Raw genomic sequence first — 17,757 nt, forward strand, 5'->3', positions numbered from 1 at the left:
TACCTACAAATAACTAAATTTAGAAGAATCACATGTTTGTGGAATGAGTGTTCTTCAGTAAAGTTCCTGCCCTTGAGGATAGTTAAGAATCATTTATAATTACTCTAGCAAAAGGAGGCCTATGAAGTATTCTCTTTTACATGTATTGGAATTATAGTTCATATAATTTATGTATATCAAAAATGTTTTAAAAGTTTGCTATTTTAAGTCATTGGACAGCTTCTTTACATTTTTAAGAACTTCTTAACTAATTTGCTTGGAATCTTGCTTAGTGCAGAAGGCAGACCTAGCAATTCCTTTCTCTTTGTTCCAATCCCCTTCTACCCACCCCTCTCTTACAAAACAGTCCAAATTCGAGGTTGTCATTATTAGTTTACGTGTCCGCCCCGTGCACTGGACCATATACCTGTCGAGTGTACATAGTAGAACTAGTTCATTTGTGTGCCAAGCACAGTGTGGCACGTAGCATGCTGCTAAGGCATTTGTTGAAAAAGCCTAATTAGCAGTATCTGAAACAATATTTTACTGCATTTAATCAAGCTCTGGGAAAGTTGGATACACAATTGAGATGGATTCAGGTGTTGATTCTTTCCAGAAAGTTGGACTTTTAGTTTGGTTTGTAATTTGAAGCTGTGAGTATAACATTTACCTCAGTCTCCCAAAGTCCAAGCTAATTGGAATTACTGTCCTCAGTCACCAGGACAGACGACTGGATCGAGGGGAGACTGTTTAGTTACATAGAAGAATTTAGGGACACTTCTAAGTTCTGCATAGTTGGTGCGAGAGCTGTGATGTTTTTGACTCAGGCCAGTTAAAAAACAGAATTCTACAAAGTAATTTCTAATCATTCCTTGTATTCTCCTGCCTTTGACCTTTCAACTGCTCTGCTGTCAGTCTGAGAGGCTGTCATCTCCAGGACTGATGCTACTGTCAATCTGTTCGGATGATACGCAAGCCTAGCACAGCATTTTCACAGTAGCAGGCGTTCAATAAAAATTGTGAAAATCTAAATTGCAGCTTTTTATTCTTAAGTGGCAAAGTGGAAAGAAATCTCTGGCTTTATTTCTGATAAGATTTTTATGTCTTACAAAACAAAAATAGGTTCATCGGGCGTAGCACGGATTCTAACACGAGATTTTTTAAATTTAAGAAGTCGTTAATGCTCGTTGACCGCCAAAATCCAATTCTCAGGAGAAATTCCATCAGTTTGAATTTAAGTGCCTGAATGTGGATATTGGAACGACCACTGATTAACTTGAACTTGGCAGCCAAAAATTTCTTCAGAGGATTTGACGCTCGGCAACATCTCGTAAGGCTTAGAAATGGCTTTAAAAAAAAAAAAATAAATAAAGTAAAATTTCAGTACCTGTAAATGTGCCTCACACGGGGCATGGGGGCTAGGATAAACGCTGCAGCGAGACTTATTTTTTGTTTTTAACCACTTCAGGCCTCGAAATAGAGGCCGTGTTGGTGTCATGGAAAAAGCAGCCTTGGAATCTGACAGAGTCTAATTCCTGGATCCAGTCCCAGTCCTGCGTGACCTTGGGCAAGTTACTTTACTTCTCTGAATTTCCGTTTCCTCCTATGCAAGACCGGGACAGCGAGAACCACCTTGCAGCGCAGGCTGGGGCGCGCCGAGAACCCACCTGGCGGGTCCTAAACCGACTGCTGCCATATTCCGGGCCCCGCTCCGCGCAGCTCCCGCCCCCGCGCTCTCCCCAGCAGGTGTAGGCACCGTCCGCCGCGCAGGGCCGGTCTGTGGCCCGGCGGCCCCGCCCTTCCGCTCTCGCGGGCCTGCCCCTCGGCGTCCCCGCGCAGGCAGCGGCGGGCGGTGGCAGCGCGCCGGCCTCCGTGTCCCGGGCCCGCCCCGGGCGGGGCGCGCAGAGGGGCGGGGTGGGGGGGGCGCAGGCTGCCGGGACCCGGCTCCCAGGCCCAACCCCGCCGAGTGCGGGCGAGCGAAGGCGGCCCCGGCGCCGCCCGCGCCCGAGCGCGTGTGCGCGGCCACCGCCCCCTCGGCCCTCCCCTCGGCCCTCCCCTCGGCCCCCTCCGCCCTCGCGCGCCGCCCGCCCGGGTCGTGGCGGGGCCGTGGTGTACGTGCAGAGCGCGCAGAGCGAGTGGCGCCCGCACGCCCTGCGCTCCTCCACAGGCCTGGCCGGGCGACCGCGGACGTTAAGGCGGCGGCGGCGGCGGCGGCCGGTCTCGCGCGCCGGGCCCCGCGTGTCCGAGCGGAGGTCTCTGTCCGCCGCGCAGGCCGCGGTGCCCCAGCTCGCGGCCGCGATGAGGCGCTGAGGCGGCCGCCGGCGCTGCGCGGCCGGACCCGAGGACGAGGAAGCGGCCGGGCCGAGGGCGCGGGGCGCCGGCCTCCCTCAGGCGGGGAGTGGCGGGTGCATGGCGCAGTGACGGCCTCTGTCGCTCCGCTTGCTCCCCGTCCCCGGGCGAGGCCCTCCGGCCGCCACCTCTCCTGCTCGGCTGCCGCCTCCGCCGCCGCCGCCATGGCTAATGACAGCGGCGGGCCCGGCGGGCCGAGCCCGAGCGAGCGAGACCGGCAGTACTGCGAGCTGTGCGGGAAGATGGAGAACCTGCTGCGCTGCAGCCGCTGCCGCAGCTCCTTCTACTGCAGCAAGGAGCACCAGCGCCAGGACTGGAAGAAGCACAAGCTCGTGTGCCAGGGCGGCGAGGGCGCCCCCGGCCACGGAGCGGGCCAGCACCGGCACCCCGGCCCCGCGCCCGCCGCCTCCGCGCCGCCGCCCAGGGCCGGCGGGGCCGGGGCCAGGGAGGCCAGGAAGGCAGTGCCGCGCCGGGACAGCGCCGCCGAAAAGGCGGGCCCGCGGGCCGCCGCGGACGCGGCCATGGCAAAGGCCAAGCCCGCGGCCGACCCCGCTGCGGCCGCGTCCCCGCCTCGCACGGCTGCCGGCGGCCAGAGCCAGGCGGCGGCGGTCGAGGCGGAGCCCGCGAAGGAGGAGGACCCGGAGAAGACGAACCTGTACCCGCCCAGCCACACGCCGGGCGAGGGGCTGAGCCACGGCGGCGGCCTGCGGCCCAACGGGCAGACGAAGCCGCTGCCGGCGCTGAAGCTGGCGCTGGAGTACATCGTGCCGTGCATGAACAAGCACGGCATCTGTGTGGTGGACGACTTCCTGGGCAAGGAGACCGGGCAGCAGATCGGCGACGAGGTGCGCGCCCTGCACGACACCGGCAAGTTCACGGACGGCCAGCTGGTCAGCCAGAAGAGCGACTCGTCCAAGGACATCCGAGGCGATAAGATCACCTGGATCGAGGGCAAGGAGCCGGGCTGCGAAACCATCGGGCTGCTCATGAGCAGCATGGACGACCTGATCCGCCACTGTAACGGGAAGCTGGGCAACTACAAAATCAACGGCCGGACGAAAGTAAGTGAGCGCTGGGGGGTGCGCTGGGCGTCCCTTAGCTGCGCGGGCCGCCCCCGGCCCCGCGACAGGAGCGTGGTTTCTTTGTAGAAAGTAATTTCCTTCTTGTGTACGTAGACCCCATCGGGAAAACGGTTCCTGTCCGGAGATAGGTGCTTATATCCTTTCTCTCTTGCCCACTGTTTTCCACTTACTGCCCCTTTACAAACGTCTCTGTCTGGTGGCATGGTTTTGTGGCTGACCTTAGGCCCGCCCTTTCACTTGGCTGTTTTTTGCTGTTTTTGCTTTTCCAGTGCACTGTCAGTTCAAACCTCACTGGAGTTTTAGCCTCCCGTTGGGGGTAGTAGAGTAGTTCCCAAAGCCAGCGCTGGTTCTGCATCTGCCCAGTGTTTGCCTACACCCCTAAATTCTCCCTATGGTGTCGGAGCCGCTCATCAGGTTCTGGTTTACAGAGTGGAATGCTGTGTTTGGTTTAAGGAGGTGCCGGCCTGACCGCGAAAAGGTAAATTTGAAATCAGTACTTGGTCAAAAGACTCGTGTATTCAGGAAGAGCTTGGCTGCACCCCTCCCTTCTCCTATCTCCTTCCCCTTCCCTGTCCCTGCTGTTTTGAAACCCCCCACAAAACGGGGAAAGAAGTATTTCCGTTTTTAGACCTTGCAGTGTAGGTGGGTTACATTTTTAGCATAGGTTTCCTTTATTCGCTTTGTTAATATAATCCTTCTGTTGAAACAGAAGTGTGTTGTAGCTTCCTGCTAGGAAAAAAACAAAACCCACGGAATTGGAGCAGGAGGGAGGGCTCGTTCTAAAATCTCAATTTGGTGGAATCTCTTTGTTTTCTCTTTTACTCTTGTAGCCCCCCCCCCCCATTCTTCCGCTGGTACCTAGTCTAATTCCTCTTCCCTCCTCTCTATGGTAAACCTGAGACTTCCCTCCTTAATGCTCTCTCTCGCAGTTCTTTTTCAGGTTGCTTCCCAGGTCTTAATCTTTTCTTTGTATCCAGCTCTTCCCCAGGCCGCCCTGCTCCACCCTCCTCCACCATCAATCTGCGTCTGATAGTTTGAGTTTTAAGAGCTTGTCTTAGGAGACCGTCACGTGTGTGTTTTGTGCACACACACGGACTCTGCCCACCGGTTCTTTTGTGTGTTGTCAGGGCATCTGTTTTGCCAGCATCATGGGTGACTTTCAGGCTGCCTGAAGGCCGAGCATAAGGCAGTGAGGAAAGTTCTAAACATGAAAATTTTGTGGGGAAAAATACAGTGTAAACTCTAATTTATATATTGCTGCCTCATTACTGGATGAAGGCACATGTCTTCATGTGTGGTTTCAAAAAAGTGAACAGTCGCTTAATATTAAGCTAGAGGAGGAAAAGGAAGCCTGATTAGACCTCAGTCTCAGTCTGCAATAAGAATTTCATTTATATAAAAAAACAGAACTTTTGTCATGGATCAAATCTTAATATAGTCATGAACTCTAGAGCAGGAAGGAAACCGGCCTGCGGGAAGATCCCCACCGGTCATTAGTTGGGGTATAAACTTAAGGCTAATTTACGAAGAAGTTAATGTCCTAAATCTTCCTTGATCTGCTTTCCTTGGTTAATTTAGCTTTCTGAGTTAAGTCCTCTCCTGACCCCCTGTTTTCAGTGTGGCCTCAGGGAAGGGATAGTAGTTAGCCCGGCAAGATCTTAGAGCAGTTGCTTCTCACCGGGAGGTTGTTGGAAAATAGCCACCTCTGCATCAGGCATCCTGGTGCCTGAAGGGAACAGTAGTTGAGGTCCTAAATCACTCTAGCATATTATTTTATTTCTTTTTTTTGTTTGTTTGTTTTCAAAGAGATTTATTTATTTATTTGAGAGAGAGAAAGAGAGCTTGCATCGGGGCCGGAGGGGGAGGGGCAGGGCAGTGGGGCGGAGCCAGGCATTGGGAGAGGGGGAGAGAATCTCACCACGACCCTGAGACGGGACCTGAGCCAAAACTGAGAGTCAGACGCTTAACTGACTGAGCCACCCAGGCATCCCAGAAGGGCAGATTTTAAACTCCTTAGACTGATCTTATGCTTACATTAATTTTCAGCACACAACTTGAGAATCCATGAATGTTTTTAGGGAACCTCTTTCATTGTATTTGTTTGAGAGAGCTTTTGTTGATTGTGTTCAATCATGTAATTTTAGTATTCCTAAAAAAAAACGAAGATCTTGCTTTGGGGGAATGGGAGGGCTGTCGGGTTGTTGGCCACCATATATTGAGCAACCACTGTGGGCTAGGCACTAGAGTGGGCCCAATGCAGACGTGATCACCATAATCAATCTTCTGAAGTGTAAGTGGTAGTTTTGCTAATTTACATTTGAGGATATTTCAGGTCAGACTTGGCTAAGGACAGCCACTTGTACTAACCTCGATGGGATTCATATATCAAGCCCCAGGCTTTTTCTACTATACTGCATATAGGTAGGATAGTAGATGAGCTGTGGATTACTTAGCATACAACTGGGACTAAAATTTGCTATATTTTATTGATGGTGATAGCATTAGCCTTGTGTGTGAATAACTACTTTATGGTTGGCCTTTATAAACTTTTTAGTAGATGACTACACAGTGTTTATTTCCGATGTATATTTCAGTATCTGAAAAGCTGCTTTATAGTTACCCATTTGAGTCATGCTCATTTCTGTGTAACTTTTAAGAGGCAGAATATGGGCACTAATGGGATTGAAGAGAGGATCTTCAGTTAAGAATTTTGTTATTCTTTACACCACTGTAGTAATTTAAAAAGTACTTGCCCCAAATGTGTACTGTTTTTCTCACTTAGATTTTCACAGCAACACTGTAAAATGGGTAGATTGTTGATATATTTTTCCTGTTCATAGTTTAGAAAGGTGAGCCTCAGGAAATCATGAGCTTGTGGGAAATCATGCCACATACCAAGACTTAAATTGAAGTTTTCTGACCAAGAACAAATATCCTTTTTTATTTATATTGTCTATTCTGAGTGGTCTTTGTGTGTGTGAGGGCCTGATAATCAGTGATTTATACTTGGCTGTGGCTCATTCAGTGTTAGACTTTGATTTCCCCCAAGTTTCTACTTCAGACATGCTTATCTGGCCCACTGTTTGTCCAGCTCCTTTAAAAGAGGAACTGTGGGGGAAGGATGAAGTAATGCTCTCTAGGACACATGTAACTGAGCTGCAGCTTCCACTTTCTCTGGTCCTTTTTTCGGGATTTTCCCATCTTTTGCCCTCAAACTGACCTTAGATCCTTTTTCCTTTCTCACACCCTTCCTTCAGCCGGCAGTGAGTTCAGTAGGAAGAAATCATGGTCTGCTGATCTTTGAAGAGCGGTGTCTTGTGGGCTCTAAGAAATCATAGGTGGCTCCACTTGGGGAGAGGAGGAAAAGGAATGCAGATGAGCGGGGATCATGGGAAAATGCTGAACCTTTCAGTTGGAATTTCTCAGCTACTCTGAAGGAAGATGTGCGTGTTAGAGTAGAAATGCCAGAATCATATACGTATTTTTGGAATTCATCCAAAACTCAACTCTGTTCAGTTCAAATGTACATCAAGAAAAGGAATGATAAAATGGGTTGAGGCTAAGAAGCAGCAGATTATATTCCTAGGATTTTTCGTTAGTGTCGCCCTTAGTCAGCTCTGGCTGGTGATGGTTTTCAGAGCAAAGAATAGGATGAGGAAAATCCTGTTGGCTTTATTCTCACTACTGTAGTAGAGATGTGGTGACAGGCGTTTTAGATGTTACAAACAAAACCAAACATAACTTCCTTCTCGGTCCACTTCTGCCACTTTCTCTGTACTCTTGGCATCCACCATGCACGAAGGGGAGCAGCTGGTTTAATGTTTTAATAGGTCTATCAGTCTTAAAGATCAGAGTCCATTATTCCGTATGTGAAAAGGTCGAAAACATTGCAAGTGCAGTAATAAGTTTCCCGAAGCGCTTTACAGTTAAGAGAGATGTGCGGACTGAAAAAGCCGTCTTCATTGGTTGTGACTGAACCAAGTTCAACATTGTAGGAAAACATTTTGTATAGCGAATTAGTATACATGTAGTTCACATATAACGTCACTTCTTGAACTATTAAAGAATTCTATTTTAAATTAAAAGGTTTTGTGTTTTTTGGACGTTTTTAACTCTTTATCCACCTGTTACCTAGTAAGCCCCAGGAATACCCTGTAAGACCTTAGTCCTGGGAGGACGGCATCTGAACGGAGAAGGCTGGTGGACTGGGCGCTGCTGGTCCATCTGGCAGGGATCCTGGGTCGGCCGCTGCTTCTGTGCCCCTGAGCCAATTGCTTCATACGGCTGCATCTCAGTGACTCCGCTTGTCCACTGGTGTTAAATCATAGTTGCCTTTCCTGCCTCACAGGCTTGCTGTGAGCAGTATGTATAATTATGCGTGTAAAAGCGCTGAATTGTAAAGCCCAGTGTTAAACTGTTGTTAACTATTACTCCACGAATCTGAAAGTTCTCCTGTTTTTCTGAATCTTTCTGTAAGAATGAGCTTTTCCTGTCTTTCCTTTTATAAGCTAGAGGGGAAAAAAGACTGAGAATGATCACCCATTTTTTATCTGACCACTCCTCCCAAAACACATACATTTCTTTTTAAACAGAGAAAATAAGTCCTGGAGAGGTTAAGCGGCTTGTTCAAGGTCATAGAGTTCCTTACTGACAAAACTGACTGATGTTTGATTCAGTTGATTCTTATCAATTCTCTGCAACTTTATGCTGGATCTTGTGTAAAAATGACATATTCTTACTTAGCTAATTTTGGGGGTATTTTGGGGCCATTTTTTGAGAATTGCTTGACCATTTACAGCTTCCCTTTTTCTTCTCCCTTTTACTCCTGTCATTGTACAGTATGGCTTACCTGACATTCTAGTTTAAATTTTCCTCCTTAGGGACAGGCTCCTTGCTCAGCCTGCTTCTCCCTCTGCCTACCACACCCCCTGCCTGTGTGCTGGCACACATGCTCTCTCTCTCTGACAAATAAATAAATAAAATCTTTAAAAAGTTTTCTTTAAATTTTCCTTCTTTAGTTAATTCCTCCCTAATTTCCCTAGATGTTCTTTATTCACCTTCTTTTCTTTCCTCCAGCATTAAAGCCATTTTCCTGAATCAGGCCTTCCCTCTCTTGTTTCCTGAGTAGGAACTATCTTTCCGCTCTGCCTCTGTGATTTACACATTTATTCTCTCTTTTCCTTTACTTTTTTCCCCCCACTATCAGGCTGCATATCTGTCTTTGTTCATCTTCTCCAGCGTTTTCTGAAGCTTGTGTCTTTCTGGTATGCCTTTGGATAGATGTTATCACCTTCGTTATTTAATTTTTTGCTTTAGGCCTTTAAAGTGACACCAAATGTTCCAGTCTTGCGTTTGACCAGATGCTTAGATGGTTTTCATAGATGCGGTTTACTACTATGCCTGCCTTCTTTTTATTATGTTTGCATTTACCTCCGTTCCCACTATGCCTTTGTTTCTGCACTTGAAATACTGTCTGTAACTATGGGATGGCGTTCATATCAGTTATGAACTATATTCATAGATGGTCTTTGTTATTCCAGCTAAAACCTTCCTGTTCTAAATAAATAAATAAATAAATGAAACAGACAAACAGAAAACTGACAGATGGTTAACCAAAGCCTTCCCTTAAAATCGTTGTTACCACACTTGTATTTCCTAGTCCAGACGGGGAACTGTTCTCCCACCTTTATTGGAATGTTTTGTACTTCATTATCACATTTTCCCAGAACCGACTCACAGTTCTGTTTCCAAAGAGCTCGGATGTTATCTGTGGTCTCTGTTTGCTCATTGAGGCCACTATGAAATTTTCATGAGTTTGGAATCCTCATTTTCCTTATTCAGTGTCCCAAACCCCATTTCTTGGCCAAAGCAAAATGTATGTGCTCTTGGTTGGCCTTGTTGTATTCTCTGAGTCCTGTTTTGATAGTCCTTCCATTCATTTGTTCATTCACCAAATACGAAGCGAGGACTTGCCTGTTCCAGGAGCTAGGAATGTCTGAGCAATGACAATACCAAAAAGCCCTTGTTCTCATGGGGCTTAAATTCTGCTTGAGGTGGGCGAGAGGTGGGGAAAGACAGTCACTAAACAGATGCATAAGTAAATACATAACGTGTTAGGTGGCAAATATTAAGGCAAAAAATAAAGAAAGATAGTGACCAGAGGGTAGTCTCTTAGGATCGATAAAGTACTAAGATGATATTTTAAGTAGACACTGAAGTAGACACCTGGCTTATGTGGATACGTGCAAGGAGAACATTCCAAAGGAAGATATTACATAGCAAATACTATGGCCCTGACACAGAATGTGCTAGATGGGTTTGGAAAACAGCAAAAAGGGGGCCGCTCTGGTTATAGGAGAGTGAAGGAGGGAGTAGGGTTAAGAGATGTGATCCCGGAAGTGGTGGTATGGGAAGTAAGGTCACGTGATGTAGGATTTTGCCTTATAAGCCATGGCAAGAACTGGGTTTTATCCTGTAGGCAATGGGGAGTATCTGCAGACATGGTGGGATAAGTTGGATTCTGGATAGATTTTAAAAGTAGAGTCTGTGAGATTCGCTGATGGATTTGATGTGAGGTCTGAAAGACAGGAAGGAAGGAGTCGAGAATGACTCCGGGTTTTTGGCTCAGGCAGTGGGAAGGAAATAATGATTATTTTGTCTTGCCCTAACTCTTCTGCCTTTCTTCTCTTGCCCCACTTTTTCAGTTTCCATTTATAAGGTGGTTGACACTTAATTTGCAGCCAAAGCTACAGAGAAAAGTTCTCTGCTCTTCCTTCGCACATTCCTTCTGACTGCCTGTGCTTGCTGCTGTTGTGGACCTTACAGCCCATCCTCTTCTGCAGAGGCTGCGTGGCTTCTTTACATGCTGTGCTCTCGTCGGCCCTGCCATGGATGCTGTCTGGGAGTTACTACAGCATTTCTGGTGTTGTCAGCAAGTGAGGCTGTGTGTCTTGTATGAATTGCTCAGTTAAGATGGCTTATAGATACAAATCATGTAAAAAGAATTACACAAGGGGGCGCCTGGGTGGCTCAGTGGGTTAAGCCTCTGCCTTCGGCTCAGGTCCTGGGATCTCAGGGTCCTGGGATCGAGCCCCCTGTCAGGCTCTGTGCTCAGCAGGGAGCCTGCTTCCCCCTCCCTCTCTCTGCCTGCCTCTCTGCCTCCCTGTGATCTCTGTCAAATAAATAAATAAAATCTTTAAAAAAAAAAAAGAATTACACAAATTCTGAAATTTTAGGGAAACATTGGAGAAAATGGGTTGCATGTGAGAGACAAACATAGATTTAGATTAAATGTCAAAATAAAGTCAGAAATAAAACACCTTGGTTTAAAAATGCTGTTGAAAGTAAAACTACTGTAGAAAATAAGAAGAAGAAGGAATATAAAATACCAAAAATAATCCCATTGAGGGGCACCTGGGTGGTTCAGTCAGTTAAGTTTCCGACTCTTAATCTCACCACAGGTCTTGATCTGAGGGTCATGAGTTGAAGCCCCACATTGGACTCCCATGTTGAGCCTGGAGCTATTTTAAAAAATAATAATAATAAAAAGAATAAATAATGTTGAAAAATTAAAAAAATAATCCCGTTGACATGTACCTAGGACGATGTGGTAGCTTCATACAGTAGTAAGGAAAGAGGGGATAAGTTGAGGATAGCGTTAGGCTCCATATTCAGTGATCTTAAAAAATGCTAGAGAAATAGGTATTCTCATCCCCTTGCTGTTGATCCTGATACTGGAATTAGAACTAAAAGTACCAACTATCAAATGGAAGCTAATGGTGTTAAAATTGGAATATTGTATCCAGGACTTTGAAGGATAGAAGGCCTCACTTTTGACTCCAGATAGAAGTATAGATAAACATTAGGTGATCGTGTATGAAGCGGTTTTTAAAAATTTTAAACCTGAGGGGGCCTGGGTGGCCCAGTCGGTTGAGCATCTGCCTTCAGCTCGGGTCACGGTCCCAGGGTCTTGGGATCGAGCTCTGCTTTGGGCTCCCAGTGGAGAGCTTGCTTCTCCCTCTCCCTCTTTTGCTCCCCTGCTTGTGCACATGCTCTCTTTCTCTTTGTCAAATAAATAATTCTCTAAAAAGACTAAAAATAAAAATTAAAAAATTTAAACCTGAAAAGTTAAACATGAGCTATAGAATCCAGGAATCTGTATTCTCAACTTAATTCAGACAACTTCAATTTAAGACTGAATTTTGAACCTTTATTTTTTTTTTGAAATTTTATTTATTTATTTATTTGATAGACAGAGATCACAGATAGGCAGAGAGGTAGGCAGAGAGAGAGGGAAGCAGATTCCCTGCTGAGCAGAGAGCCCGATGTGGGGCTTGATCCCCGGTCCCTGAGGTTATGACCTGAGCCAATGACAGAGGCTTAACTCACTGAGCCACCCAGGCACCCCTAAGACTGAATTTTGTATAATAAAACTTAGGTAGAAAATATCAAATCTAGCCAATTAATTGAAAAGGTTTGGTCAGGATTCTGGAGTCTTCAGAGATTGACCATGCATCTGAATTTTTTTCTCAGTATTGGTACTCCACTCTGGTCTATAAATGGTAAGTAGAAGTTCTGAGTCTGTAGTTTTGTCGTGTAAGTGTTCTTCATTCTAGCTCTAGGTATTTGTTACTTTCTATTGTGTCTTCCACTGACTTCTTAGCACTATTTCTCTGAAATAGATGTCTTAAAAATTTTCTTTCTTTCTTTCTTTCTTTCTTTCTTTCTTTCTTTCTTTCTTTCTAATTAGGCTCCATGCCCAACATGGAGCTTAACTCAAGACCCTGAGATCAAGACCTGAACAACAGTCGGATGCTTAATTGAGCCACTGAAGGCACCCCTTAAGAATTATTTTATATTTATTTTAAGATTTTATTTATTTGAGGGGTGTCTCAGTTGGTTAAGCATCTGTCTTTGGCTCAGGTCATGATCCCAGAGCCCTGGGATCAAACCCCATGTTGGGTTCTCTGCTCAGCAGGGAGTCTGCTCCTCCTTGCCCTCTGCCCTATCCTCTCCCCCCACCCCCGCCCACTTAGGCTCGCTCCCTCTCTCTCTCAAATAAATACAATCTAAAAAAAATTGTATTTATTTGAGAGAGAGCATGCAGGTTGTGGGGAGAGGAGCAAAGAGGGAGGGGGAAAGAATCTCAAGCCGACTTCTGCTGAGCAGGAGCCCACACAGCTGATCTCACATCCCTGAGGTCTTGACCTGAGCCAAAACCAGGAGTCAGATGCTTAACCGACTGAGTCACCCCAGGTGCCCCCAGAATTTTTTAATTAGAAAATTCAGTGATCTTTTACCCCCTTAGACCAGGTCTTCTTGTTGCTTCACTAGCACGATTAACCACACTGCCTCTAGAATCCCAAACAGCTTGCTCTCTAGTCTGGGTCTTAGCCTTTCAGTTATTTTTCCTCTTTATACTTTTCAGTTTTCCTTCTTTTTTTTTTTTAAATTTGAATTCAGTTAGCCAACTAGTACATCATTAGTTTTTGACGTAGTGTTCTTTGATTCTTCAGTTGCATATGACACCCAGTGCTCATCACATCACCTGCCCTCCTTTATGCCCATCTCCCAGAGTTCTCCTTCTTTACCCAGCTTTTTTTTTTTTTTTTAAGATTTTATTTATTTGACAGAGAGGGAGCACAAGCAGGGGGAGCAGCAGGCAGAGGGAGAGGGAGAAGCACCCTCCCCGCTGAGCAGAGAGCCCAATGATCCCAGAACTCTGGGATCATGACCTAAGCCAAAGGCAGACGCTTAATGGACTGAGCCCCCCCAGGAACCCCTCTTTTCGCAACTTCTAACCGTAGTTTTTTCTTGCAGCTCAGTTCTTAACTTTCTCCTCATCGCTGTCAGAAGCCACAGGTGGGAAGAACTTGAAACATCTATATTTCTAGAGTTTTCTTCTCCACTTGTATTACTTACCTTTTGCTACATAACAAACTACCCTAAACTGTAGTGACTTCAAACAAAATCTGGGCACAGCCTGGCTTCATCCTTCACCTGTCGGCCAGGGTCTATGGTCTCTATGGTCTCCAAGGCTTGAATGGGGTCTGTCTGCCTCCAGGCTCTCTCTGTGGCTGTTGGCAGCGTTCGTTTTCCCGTGGGTTGTTGGACTGAGGACCTCAGTTCCTTGCCATGTTGGGCCTCTCCCAGCATAGCAGCTCGCTTCATCAAAGTATGCAAGCCAGAAATGCCCTAGCAAGACTGAGGTCCCAGGCTTCTGCAGCCGCGCCGAGGTAGAGACAGCCATCCTGGACTGTGTTCTGTTGTTAGCAGCAAGTCCCTAGATTGACTCCACATTCAAGGGGAAGGAATTACACCAGGCTCTGAATGCCATTTCTTGAGTTGTTTCTCCCTTTGCAGTGTCTGCCCTTAAATGTTATTGTTCTTAATGGTCTGTGCTTTGTCTTCTGTCTTTACTCTAGTCAACACTTTTCCTCCCTGGCTGATACGATGATGTGCCTGGGAAGCACAGGTTCTTAAGTTAGTTTGCCCGTGTTCAGAACCTTGTCTAGCTGCTTAGTTGCACTCTGATTTGAGGCAAATTTTCTTACAAAGCATCAGCTTCCTCACTGGTTTAACAGGAGTTAATAGCACGTAATTCCATAAGGTTTGTTTGAAGATAGAGGGGATAATGCATGAGAAATGTTCAGCAGATCAGTTAGTGCTCATTTAACGTTAGCTGGAACTGCGCTGGTAACAGGAGGAGGATGAGAGAGGAACAGCCATGACTTCAGCTGTTGGGGTTTGTCGGAGCTCCTTGATCTGTGCCTTGCCCTGGTGTCTGTAGAGGACTAAGGGGCATCTCCACCTGAATGTCCTCAAAGTACTGCAAACTCAGCATGATCGAGACTGAAGTCCTCCCAAGTTTCCTGCCAGAGGGGACGAGAGTTGGTGGGTCTGTCTGGTGGGGAGAGGAGGGAGCAGGTTCAGAATTGATCCTGTCTGTGGACTGCATTTATTTTTTTTAACAGCCATTTACAGAGTGTCCAGTATAATGCCAGGACCAGTGCTGGGCACTGGTAGTTCCAGAGCACCCAAGCCAAGGTCATTCTCTCTGCCATTCTGGAGTGGAAGACAGCCTTGAGCCTGCTGTGTGTGGGTGTTGCTGAGATGGACAGGATCCCACGAGAGCCCATCAGGGGGCCTAAGTTGCAAGCCAGGAAGGGTCTCCTCGAGGCGTTATTTAGACTGAGACTTTCAGTCCGTTCCCAGTGGAGGAAGTCCTTTCAAAGTCTCCAAGTCTGAAGAGAGCACGATGTTCTAGAAGAACATACCTTCTTTTATCAATATGGAAATTGTACTCCTTTAAAAATTACTCCCTATCCCTCTTGTTCCTGTTTACATTTATTCTCTCCGGTTGAGACGTATTTTCTTCTCTGTCTAGATTATTACAAAAGCCTTTTTTTTTTTTTCGGTGTCTTTCTATTCCAGTCCTTTCTATCCTGGTGTTATATTTCCAAGACACAGATTGTATCATAGTCCGTATCATTGTTTCCCCCAAAGTCTTTGTATGCTATACAGACTTAAAAAAAAAAAAATTCGGGGCACCTGGGTGGTTCAGTGGGTTAAAGCTTCTGCCTTCAGCTCAGGTCATGGTCTCAGGGTCCTGGGATCAAGCCCCACATCGGGCTCTCTGCTTGGCGGGGAGCCTGCTTCCTCCTCTCTCTCTGCCTGCCTCTCTGCCTACTTGTGATCTCTGTCAAATAAATAAATAAAATCTTAAAAAAAAAATTCATTTCTCATATTTTCTTCTCCAGGCACTGGAGCTTTCTTGCAGGTTCCTTGAACCTGTTTTCGCTTTCTTCCTCAGCACATTTCCCTGGCGCTTGCTGTGTGGAAAGGTGGTAAGGAGGTTTCTCTAAGTTGATTCTTGCCCCAGTGCCTCTAAGCAGAATTGTACTTCTAACCTGCCTGTTGCTGTGACACTTCTTATCTCTGATAGAACCTTTCTCCAATGGTGGGTTTCCTCTGCAAACTGTGAGCCACCCCAGGACAGGACCTGTCTTTCCCCTGTCGCGTGCTGCTCCTTGCATCAGGCATCCCGTATGGTACTCGCATTTCCACTGCGCTACTCCGGTTGGGATTTTGGTCACTCTATACCTGGGTTGTTTCCCAGCGTTACTATTTTTGCCTTAATTCACTCTTTCCTATGTAGCACTTCTATCCATCTTACATGAATTTACCGGCCTTCATAAAAATCTACTCAAAAACCTTCCTGAGTTGTACTTACAAGGGCACAGTTTGACTCTTGTGCACCTAATGCCCAGCAACTGCTTGGTCCCACACCGTCTGTCCATTCTTAATTGCTCCTCCTCTTGGAAAAACAACCACTTTTTCTGCCAGATTGTTTTCTTCTGTCGCTGTCCTCCTCCTCCCAGCACATCTGCGAATTCTTTGACTGGTTTATGACTCCCACACCCTTGCTCCAGCAATTTCAGTCTTTAAAATAGAGCTTAAATCCCATTCCCAGATACTGCCTTGAATGCTGTACCTGTCTCTTTTTTTCTCTAAAACTTCATATGCATACCTTTTGTTCTCAAGGTGTCTTCTCCAGAAAGTTAAAAGGGCAGGAGACTGTTTATAGTACTCTGTCTTACACAAAGCTCCTTCCGTTCTGTCATGGCTTTTATTATTCATGTGTTAACACTAAGTGAATGGTACTCAACTGCGCCACCAGGTACCTTACCCTGCTTCCCGTTATTTCCATCTGATTTCGAAAACTACACTTTTTGAAAGTCTGTGAGAGTTTTTGTCCTATTGCGATCAGCTCTCCTTTTTGTGCTTACTATGCTGTTTCTAGTCCCTATTTTCCAGATAAAAATAACCCAGGCCAATAAGGCCTAAACTATTTTTAACTGCAAGTAGGGGGAGAAAGTTCTGCTGTGAAGGTGAAGTTTCATTCCATTGCCTAGGCCCAAAGTCAGTGGATCAGGTTACAGACCATGGTGGGACCTTGCACGTCCTTGAACCTCCAGGGGAAGGGCCAGCATGTCTTCCCTGCCTCGCCCCCACCAGGGGCATGAGACTCCCCAGAGAACACGCGTCACTTCAAAACAAAGCAACATAATAGGCATGATGTTGAAAGTGACCTCTTGTATCTTCTTGTGCATGACCTGGAAGAGAGAAGCTTGTGGCTAGCAAACTGACCCAGAGTTCAACACTGATACTGCATGATTCATGTACAAAGTAAAAATTTTCAACAACAAAATTTTAAACTTCTGAAATTACCGTAGTTTTGATTTGGTTTTAGAACTATAGTTTACTCAGATTTTCAAGTAACATTAAAGGAGGTTTAAGAGTGATATTTAACAAGAGAGGGCATGGATTAAACAAGGTGAATAGTATTTCTTTATCATCAGAAGACCCTTGGCTTTAACTGCATTCAAGCATTTAATCAGCTTGGGAGAAACAGTTGATTTAACTGTTCAGAGAGGGCACTGGTAACGCAGATGCTAGTACCTGGACGGACAGTGTAATGGTCGTTCGAATTTGATCTTGAAATGCACTCAAACATTTGTATGCTTTAAAGGAATTGCACTTCCTAATTTTGCTGAAGTTTGGAACTTAAAATGTTTGCATTCTCTGAGTACGATTTTTGGGTTGGTAAGGAAAATGGCCTGAGATTTCATATTTACTAAAGATTATTTATCTGCAAAAGAATGGTTGTAGTTTGGGGCACCTGGGTGGCTCAGTGGATTAAGCCTCTGCCTTCGACTCAGGTCATGATCTCAGGGTCCTGGGATCAAGCCCCACATTGGGCTCTCTGCTCAGCGGGGAGCCTGCTTCCTCCTCTCTCTCTGCCTGCCTCTCTGCCTACTTGTCATCTCTGTCTGTCAAATAAATAAATAGAACATTAAAAAAAGAATGGTTATAGTTCTAGGTGGATGCAACCCAGATTATTTTATATCAGATTTTTTGAATAAAGAAAATTTGGGCTAAAAATCATGTATGATAATAAAATAGCATCCCTCACCAAGAGCTTAGTAGTTTTTTTTCAAGGTAATGATGTAAGTTAGTGATTCATAACTTTGTTTTGCTGTGTACCTTCTCACCCTAAAAAGAACATACATAATGTTTTGCTTATAATAAGGCCCATCCATAGACCCTACATTAAGAACATGTTGCAAGAAGAGTTCTAAAGAATAAAAGAAAACAACATTTTTTAAGCATTTAATATCTGGTTATGGTACAGTGAGGTTTCTTTATTTATTCAGTTGCTCTTTTTCCCCCATGTCTATAAAACTATGTTTTAGATTTATTTTTATTTTATTTTATTTATTTTTAGATTTTTTCCCCCCTCTGGTAGTAGTCATTTTAAGTTACAGAGACCCAGATGAAGGGATAT

At 45.8% G+C, this 17,757-nt stretch overlaps 1 protein-coding gene across 4 annotated transcripts in view; it reads left to right on the forward strand.

The window, feature by feature from the left end:
• The first annotated feature begins 2,045 nt into the window (after positions 1-2,045).
• The window catches only part of EGLN1 (egl-9 family hypoxia inducible factor 1), a 58,083-nt gene continuing 42,371 nt past the window's right edge, over positions 2,046-17,757 (forward strand). For 3 of the 4 annotated variants that reach the window (XM_032841139.1, XM_032841140.1, XM_032841141.1), the window contains exon 1: positions 2,329-3,389. In XM_032841139.1, coding sequence (XP_032697030.1) covers positions 2,493-3,389 — 897 coding nt within the window. In that variant the 5' untranslated portion in view covers positions 2,329-2,492. Of the gene's footprint in view, positions 3,390-17,757 lie in introns of all 4 variants that reach the window. The other variant, XM_032841138.1, reaches the window with a different exon arrangement.

The sequence above is a fragment of the Lontra canadensis genome, unplaced genomic scaffold, assembly GCF_010015895.1.
Source record: "Lontra canadensis isolate GAN:19392208 unplaced genomic scaffold, GSC_riverotter_1.0 scaffold120, whole genome shotgun sequence".
Classification (NCBI taxonomy): domain Eukaryota; kingdom Metazoa; phylum Chordata; class Mammalia; order Carnivora; family Mustelidae; genus Lontra; species Lontra canadensis.